The sequence below is a fragment of the Octopus bimaculoides genome, chromosome 8 (genome assembly GCF_001194135.2).
Source record: "Octopus bimaculoides isolate UCB-OBI-ISO-001 chromosome 8, ASM119413v2, whole genome shotgun sequence".
Classification (NCBI taxonomy): Eukaryota; Metazoa; Mollusca; class Cephalopoda; order Octopoda; family Octopodidae; genus Octopus; species Octopus bimaculoides.
This window is the reverse complement of record NC_068988.1, coordinates 51,591,125-51,600,424: the sequence shown is the minus strand read 5'-3', so window position 1 is coordinate 51,600,424 and position 9,300 is coordinate 51,591,125. Positions and strand designations below refer to the sequence as shown.

Sequence of the window (9,300 nt, the reverse complement as noted above, 5' to 3'; positions counted from 1 at the left end):
AAAGTACTGTGAGAGTGTGGGGCATTGCGTGTTCCTGCAGAGGGATCTGCATGGATTCTTACATCTAGTTGGGGTGAGAAAAAGAGAAAATAATCAGTAGAAGCTGCAAAACATAGATAATGACAATGTGTCCGAGGTGGCCCCACAAGGCACAAGCTGAATGGAAGTTTGTGGGTAGTTTGTGAGATTGTAGAAGGTGAAGGAGGAGTGGGAAGGCAGACTGGCCAAAATGGGTAGGTTGAAGGTTGAATGAGACAAGAGCCATGAGCTGGGAAGACAGAGAAATGCTGAAGAATTTGGGGGGTGGGGACAAACGGTAGGAGTAGATAGATGATACAGTTGGTGAAGGTTGGAAGAGAAGGGAGAGGGAAGATACAGGCATAGTGCATGAGGGTGGAGAGTCACTGTAACAGGTGGAAAACCCAAAGTTTAACATTTCCAGAATCAGTTTTGCTGAGGCGAGCAAGTCTTTTTGAGATTCTTATATCGCCAGAGATCTCGGTCCTTGGATTCAAATTCTATGACAGCACCGCATGACTGGCATCTGCGCTATTTGAGTGTGGCCATTGCCAGTACCGCCTGACTGGCTCTTGTGCCGGTGGCACGTAAAAGCACCCACTACACTCTCGAAGTGGTTGGCGTTTGGAAGGGCATCCAGCTGTAGAAACTCTGCCAGATCAGATTGGAGCCTGGTGCAGCCATCTGGCTCACTAGTCCCCAGTCAAACCGTCCAACCCATGCCAGCATGGAAAGCAGACGTTAAATGATGATGATGATGTTGTCTAGAATACATTACAAAAGTTCAACCATCTTCATGAAAACCAAAGGCAAATTTGGAAATGACTCATGAACTCTGTTGGTTAATATAACATTTTAACTTTATTGACAAACGTGTGGAATTGTTAACTTTCTATCTTCAGTATAGAAAGCTTTAAAAAAACATTATACAGAATGTAAACACTTTCATTATTGAATTCTTCCATTTAAATACTTTTATTATGGAATGCTTTTCTTTCAATAGAAATGTATACTGTAATGGCTCATTAGAATAACCATAGTGTTTGAGAAACAAGAATATTTATTTTCATAAAGAATCAATATGGATAATACATCTATATTGTCGTTATCAATTTAATTTTTGCATTAAAGCAGGATTTGGAGTAATGAAATTTACATTCTTAGTTAAGTATTTCATTTTATGTTGACGTTCAAATAATGAATATGCACTCACACACACACACACATATATATATATATATATATATGTGATGATGAATGTATTACATTCAATCTTTCTGTATGGAAGATTGATTGCAACAATCTCATGGTATCCATGGTTGTGAGTTGCACCAAACAGTATATTATTGCTATTATAGAGAAATGTAACTTTATTATAATGATTTAACTATTTTTAATTCACATCTGGTCTTGCCATTCCAAATATGGCAGCACACTTCACTGGAGTGGAGTTGACTAAAATTTAGTTCTCATGTGAACTGTACACCCCTAATATTGGCTTCCAATTTTGGCACAAGGCCACCAATTTGAGGGCAGGGGCAGGGGTCAGTATTTACATTGACCTCAGTACTCAATTGGTACTTATTTTATTAGCCCTAAAAGGTTTGAAGGGCCAAGTCAACCCTTGTGGTATTTGAGTGCATCCCTGATATTGAGGTTTAGAAATCTGGGAAAGCAGTGAGTATACATGAATATGGTACTACATGAATCTTGCCCTCATTTCACTGGTAAGAAATGCATTCAGTGAGTGATACACTCCAACAGTTCATGTGTATTTTTTCTAATTTGCAGAGCTGTCCCACCTACATATAAGTGAAATAGTTGTAATATAATTTATAAAAAATAAATGATAAAGAAAATTCTGTCTACCTGATGGGATATACCTTACCACCTTGTTATTTATGTTGTTGTTTTTTTTTCTCTACATAATTTAAATTCTTTATTGATAATGTATTCTAGTATGTTGGAATTAGATAATAAGTCTCTAAAATGATGTTTGCTAGAGTCCTGTAAAAGTAGATAGTTGGTGTAGGTGACGGCAGAAACTATTCAAAACAGCTGCCTATGATAAAAAGCTATTGCTGGCTGATTGATTAACTGAAACAATGTATGGTGTTTGCATCTGAAATGTTTTACTGGCAAGTCTGGATAAAACTAGAGCTTTATTACAGCAGGAGTGTACAGGAAGCTAAGTGATTCGCTGGACTCTGATAGAAATAAGAACATTAACCCATGAACTGGGAAAGGCCAGTATACTGTCCAGTCAATGACCTTTTTCAATGCTCCATGTAGCATTTGATGTTTCATGTGCAAGGGGCAAACTTTGACCTAACAACAGTGTTGGCCTGTCGAAGGACAAGATACAGAATACCGCCATATTTTTTTTCTAAAAGATCTGGCTTGATTGGAGAAAAGGCGGCCCAGACAAAAGATGAAGACAGATTCCCAGATCAGTTGAATGTGGCATGCATCCTTTAGATTGTTTACATCACTGTTTCGCTGTCTGTGTACTACAATCCCCCTCTGCAATTTCAGCAAATATGCAATATTTTTACCATGAATGGATCCCAACACATGATGTTGCTATGGTTTCTGAGTTGTATGGTGACAAAATGGGCAGTGAGGTCGTTTAGAACTTTGACTCTGATAGTGACAGTGAAGCTTTGATGGATGAGCCCAAGTCAGCAGATCTAGAGTCCAGCAGCAACACTGCTAATAACTCTAATTGGGAGATCTAGGCGAATGTGGCAGAGGCAGTCTGTGGGCGAGAGTGAATGACAATCACAATGAAGCTGTGAAGCATTGATTTTGAACTGACCGCAAAATCTTTGCTTAATGTAAATGACTGGACACCACTCATACACTTTGTAAATCTGTTCCTGCTTGCACAATTTTATAGCAACAACCATTGGATTCATGAGAAGATATGTTGAGAAAGTGATTGATGTCAGGCAGAGAAATGCCTATGAATGGTGGTGCTCTGGAGCTGATACCTTGATCACAGTAGAAGCAGTCGACCAGGTTATCTCAGGATTGCCAATTTCCTTGTTCCTGGCTGCCTTTGGACTAGTCTTAAACTGATGTGTGTGTATCAATAGATAGATACATTGGAAGCATTTGCAATATCGGCATATTATCTTTTATCTTTTTTTCAATCATTTACTTGTTTCGGTCATTAAATTGTGGTCATGCTGGGGCATCACCTTGAAGAATTTTAGTCGAATGAATTGACTCGAGTACTTTTTTTTTTAAACCTCGTACTTTTTGTATTGATTTCTGTTGCCGAACTGCTAAGTTACAGGGATATGAACACATCAACACCAGTTGTCAACTCAAAGCTATGTGGTTAAGAAGCAAACTTCTTGCCACACAGCCATGTCTGCTCCTATATATTTACAAATTACAGATACATACAAGCATTTTCTTTGAAAATAACATTTCGTTGTCAGAATGTACATGGAATAATTAGCTTAATTCTCAAACTGCAAAAGCCATGAACTTCAAATTTTCACTGGATAGCTCCTGTCAAATCGTTGAACCCATGTCAACATGGAAAACGGATGTTAAACAATGATGATTCTTGAGTTAGTGTTGAAAGTGTGAAAGAAGACAAACGAACAAAGAGCCTTCAAGGTACACCCAAATATTTACCAAACAGAAGTGTGGTCCTAAGTTATACTCCCCTCTTCTGATCAAAGTAACAGGTGTCAGATTTTACTAAATGACCTTGAAACAAGTATCAAACAAATGTTTGACTCCTTGCCTTTCTAATGATACCAAAACCAAGTTCAGAACATGTATGCAAGATTTCTCATGAATGTTTGAAAATTGAAATGCCAAAAAGCATTGAAAAATCAAAAAGAGGCTCTGCAGTTCATGTTACCCATGATGAAAGTTCAGCAGGTTATTGGCAAAGGAATTGTAATTATCAAAATGACTGTTGGTTTGGCCATGACATTTCATAAACTATGGATCTTGAAAGGATGAAAAATAAAGTTGACCTCAGCAGAATTTGAATTCAGAACATAGACGAACAAAATGCTGCTAAGCATTTTGCCTGGCCTACTAATGATTCACTCAGCTTGCTACCTTTTTATTAATGTTGGTTTCAAATTTTGACACAAGGCCAGCAAGTTTGGGAGAGGAGGTAAATCAATTTACATCAACCCCAGTACTCAACTGGTTTTTATTTTATCAACCCCGAAAGGATGGAAGGCAAAGTTGGATTTACTTACACTACTTTACTCTTCTTCAAGGACTTTTCATAACTGCAGTTGTATGTCTTATGAAAGGGCTGGGTATCTTAAAATATGAAGACTTTGCAAGTGAAAAATGTCAGCCAAATAAACTAACTTAATATATCACTGTAGAGATAAATTAATTTATAACTAGAAATAATGAACACTAAAGAATGCAGAGGAAAATTATTTAGAGAGGTTGTTAATTAGGAATGCTGTTGCAGTTAATAGCAATTTAATCTGAACATAGAATAGCAATGTTTTTATTAATGTGTGCTGTTTTACACTCATTTCTTCCTGTTAACATAAATTGGATGGATTATATGCATTTGAATAATTTGCATGTTGTCCGAGCAATAGAATATAGAATTGAATGCTTTACTCACTGCTAACTATTGAAACATAATCAGAGGATTGCGCCTGTTCTGTTAGATCAAGACAAACAATTAAGTGATTTTATATACTCTGCTAAAGGACACAATACACTTCTACTTAGATTTTATTTAAAATATTTAGGATCTTATGTTTTATTTTTTACTTGTTTCACTCATTGAACTGTGGCCATGCTGGGACACTGCCTTGAAAGGTTTGTTCAAATGAATCAACCCCAGTACTTAAGACTAGTACTTACTCTAGTGGGGGAAGTAAACAAACTAACACCAGTTGTCAAGCAGTGGTTGGGGAACAAATACAACACACACACACACACACACACACACACACACACACACAAGCTTCCTCACAGTTTCTGTCTACTAAATTCACAAGGCATAGGCTGGCATGGGACGAGACACTTGCTCAGGGTGCTGTACAATGGGACTGAACCCAAAACTACTTGGTTGCTAAGTGAGCTTCTTAATCACACAGCCATGTCTGCACCTAAAAATGGTGTTTGTTGGATTTTAGATGAAGTAATTTTGAAATTTTTAATTGTGAAATTTAACAGATTTGGCTTAGAAGACCTATGATCAACAGTATTCCAGCCATGACCTTCTGTCATTTTTTTTTAGGTGGTTATAGTGTATCTAAGACTATCCAATGCATCCATTTTCTTTTCAAGACAATTGGTATGATTTCAGGAAGATTTGACCGCTATTTCTTGTAGGTTAAGTAACTGTATAGAAGCTGACCTTATTAGCTCAAATAAAATGAAATCAAACACAGTACTATATAAATTCTTTTTACCTTTATAGTTTGACATAGTTTATGGAGTTCAATTGTTGTAGTCAGTGTTTTCTTTTGTTATCCTTATCAAAGTTTGAAATATAAAAGTGCCGTTGTTAGATTTTCAGTTTATTCTATATTGGTCTTATCTTTCTGTTAAGCTGATCATGTGTTCATTATAATGCTGATTTCTGACACAATTAATTTGCTCAGTTAATCCAAAGCAAAGAAAAAAAATCATTCAGTTTAAAGTTGCTGAAACGGGGAAAGATTATGACTTATCATTGCTGTCTTGATTTAACTCTGGGTGGCATTTCTACAGTGACTTTGCTGTACCAAAATGGCAGACTCCACTCTACACTAAGATTTATTCATAGCTTCCATCTTTGCACATTTCTAACTTCTTCCTAACTGAAAACAGAGCAGCTCTTTTTATAGCTGTCAACCCACTTCTCACTAACCTCTAAACTTTAACAATTCAGAATTAATTCACTGTCACCCCTCTTTCCCTTTCTAGAGTGTTCTTCAATGGCTATGGAGTTTGACTTCTTGGTTTCTTTTTTTTTTTTCATATATATTTTATATCAGTGTTTCTTCAACTTAAGAATAACAACTGATTGTTTCTCAAAACTACTGCCTTACATTTAATCATGAGATGATGTGCCATTTGGAGTTAATGAAAACTGTCCCCTATACTGTTCAAAGACTTGACCAGATTGAAGGCTCATTGGCTTTTGTTCTATAAACTTTTTATGCTCACAATTTTTTGTAACCCTAACACTAATTTTGCATGCAAAATATTGACATTTTTGAAGAGTCTTCTCAATGACTGCTAACTGTGGACACAAGTCTATGACATTGTTGATGACAAGATGTGACATAAGGGTTGACTAACTCTCCACAATGACATTGTTGATGGTAGATCATATGTAAAAGGACTAACTTGAGCTACAGGACTTTGACAAATCGTTCTTGATGAAAGATGCATTTATTTACTGAAAAATTAGTAAGATATACTTGATGATAGATTTCATTAACAAATAAGCTAGTGTACATTGTTTTACTCCAGGGTCTAACAGTTCAGTCTCTCTGTTACCTGTCATCTTGTTGGAGCTAACATAAGTAGCAGTAATATTCATATTCCTTTGTTTATAATATCTAATTTTTGTGAGTAATCAGAAAGTATTTATTTAAATGAACTAACAGTGTAATATTTCTCTTACAGGTCCATGCTTATATAATCAGCCAGCTTAAGAAGGAAATGCCAGCTATGTTCGGGAAAGATTCTAAAAAGAAAGAACTTATCAACCGACTATCAACAATTTATGAGCACATTCAGAGAGAGCACCAGATTTCTCCTGGAGACTTCCCAAACCTCAAGAGAATGCAAGACCAACTACAACATCATGATTTCAACAAATTTCATCCTTTGAAACCAAAGCTTTTGGAAACTGTTGACAATATGTTAGCAGAAGACATAGCTAAACTGATGCGAATCATTCCTCTGGAAGACACCCTCGCTAAATTGAATAACTCAGAAGGCAATACTGTCAAAGGGGGAGCATTTGAAGGTTACAGTGAAAGTCCATTTGGTTTTGGTTGTGGCGAAGGAGTTGATGAGGGTCGTGGGGAGTTAGAATGGGTTGTTAGTAATGAGCGTTGCGACTATGACAAAGTATTTGACACTCTAAGTCCTATTGATGGCAAAATCACTGGTAGCAACGCCAAGAAAGAAATGGTGAAATCCAAGTTACCAAACTCTGTCTTGGGTAAAGTTTGGAAACTGGCTGATGTTGATAAAGATGGTATGCTTGATGCTGATGAATGGGCCTTGGCTAATCATTTAATGAAAATTAAACTTCAGGGTCATGACCTTCCTGCAGACTTGCCTGAGCATTTGATTCCACCATCAAAACGATAGTTAATTTATATGCTCTAACACTGGGGCAATTATTCCTTATTTCTCCCCCCCACATCCCCAGTCTCTCTCTCTGGGTTCTTTAATGAGGAGGAGCCGTAGGTCCAGGGAAAGTGTAGGTGGAGTGTTTGTTGACAATGTCATTCTGAACTGTTGTTAAAGTGTCTTAATAAAGAATCGTTGGAGAAAGAGAGACCAATAAGAAAACAAATATTTTTGTTGGCTCAGGACTGTAAGAGAGAAAGCAAAGTACCAAGTATTAAAAAGAAAGAAAATATAAATAATGAACAAAAAGTGGGAGCAAAAGTTGTTAACCCATTTTGGGTGGATTTATTATAACAAATTTAAGTATATCGTTTGTGAAGGGATGAGAAAAAATTAAAAATTGTATATTGAAATTCATTTTTATCACTGTTTTTATGTGTCCATATATCTTCATCAAGTATGAATATGTTGTGGGGAGAGATACATGTGGCTGTTTTTTTTTCTTCTCTCTTATCAAAGAAATCAGTATTATTTCTAAATTACAGCTAGTCTTTCTGTGATGTAACACTAACAGAATACTTATTGGTTGATCTCTTCTAGAATAGTATTTGGTATATCATCAATTGTTTATGGTTTGGTTGCTCACTGAATCAGGAATATATTGAAGAATTTGTTTAAAATTGAAGTTATAAAAATATTTTCAAAAGTACTATATTATTTTTATTATTATTATGTTGTGTTAAGAGGTGCGATGGATCTTGTTGTATACTTTCACTCATTTACATCAAAACACTTAACTCCTCCTGATCGAGCAATTCTGTGTGTGCTTGCACACATTCTCTCTCCCACACTCTAAGAGAGAGAGAAAAAATACGAATTACACTCCAGGCTTTATCTATTCTCCTCATCAAACCCTTCAGTCAATTTTTCTCAATGGAAACCTTCTTTAATCATGCAACAATATGCACCAATCCTATGACAGACAACTGCTCTGGTGTCGCTAACTACTGTCCAATCACTTTCTTTTGTATTATCTCAAATTAATGGTATTAAGTTACAGACAGCCAGCTCTTTTATTATTTTGAGTTTGCTTTCTCAGTGACCACCAGTGCAGTTTTCTTAGAGCCAAATCTATCGAGAGCTGCTCTCCTATGTCTTGCAGCAGCTATTGCTTTCAATATTGTTACTCTTGACTTCAAAAAATTCTTCAACTATGTCTGGCATGTGAACTGCTAAACTGTGTAACGCCTGGAGATTTCATCACAGCATACAACAATGGGACTCTATTAATTTTGGTGAAACTTAAGGTTTTGTTACATCTTTCACACTCTTCATTCTGCATACAAGTATCATACACATGTAACCTAAATATTTTCATGCCAGAATTCCATGAACAGAGGCTTTGACAATTCTATGCAATGAAAACATGACAGCCTAGACTCCTTTAGCAGCATAAGCACACATTCACTACACATATCAGGTGAACAGTCTTTTAGCAGTCTCTCTCTCATAACACAAAGCCCTCTAAGTCACGACAAATGTTAAGCCTCAAAATCTCTGGTTTTATTTAGCCTTAGGCCAACCCTGAACTTTCATTGAGCAGATTTATGATCAAAGGCACCACATTTCATCTTTCTCTCCATGCTTAATGTATCTAAGACTACATTATCCAATGTCATTTGTTGTTTTTAAAGTGCCGGGGTGTGATTTGATAGAGATAAGACTGCTATATCAAGCAGGTCAAACAGATAGAGAACCTATTAAACCAAATGCCTCATTTATTTGATTAGGGCAAGTAGACTAACAGAACAGTGTAGAAGGGAGGTTGATTGTTGAGATTAATTAGAGACAGAGAAATTTCTAGTAGGTGAAATGATCTTTCAGGGCTTCTTTTGATGTTTTGTGTGAGCTTATAGTGTTGAATTCAATTAGTTGTTTGTTTCCCTCTATCTCACTTATTTATAATAGTGTATCATG

General features: G+C 36.3%; 1 protein-coding gene across 2 annotated transcripts in view; it reads left to right on the top strand.

Moving 5' to 3' along the window:
- The window catches only part of LOC106867255 (EH domain-containing protein 3), a 94,962-nt gene extending 86,930 nt beyond the window's left edge, over nt 1-8,032 (top strand). For both annotated transcript variants that reach the window (XM_014912067.2, XM_014912068.2), the window contains one exon: nt 6,646-8,032. In XM_014912067.2, the coding sequence (XP_014767553.1) occupies nt 6,646-7,341 (696 nt within the window). In that variant the 3' untranslated portion in view covers nt 7,342-8,032. The remainder of the gene's footprint in view (nt 1-6,645) is intronic.
- The last annotated feature ends 1,268 nt before the right edge of the window (nt 8,033-9,300 follow it).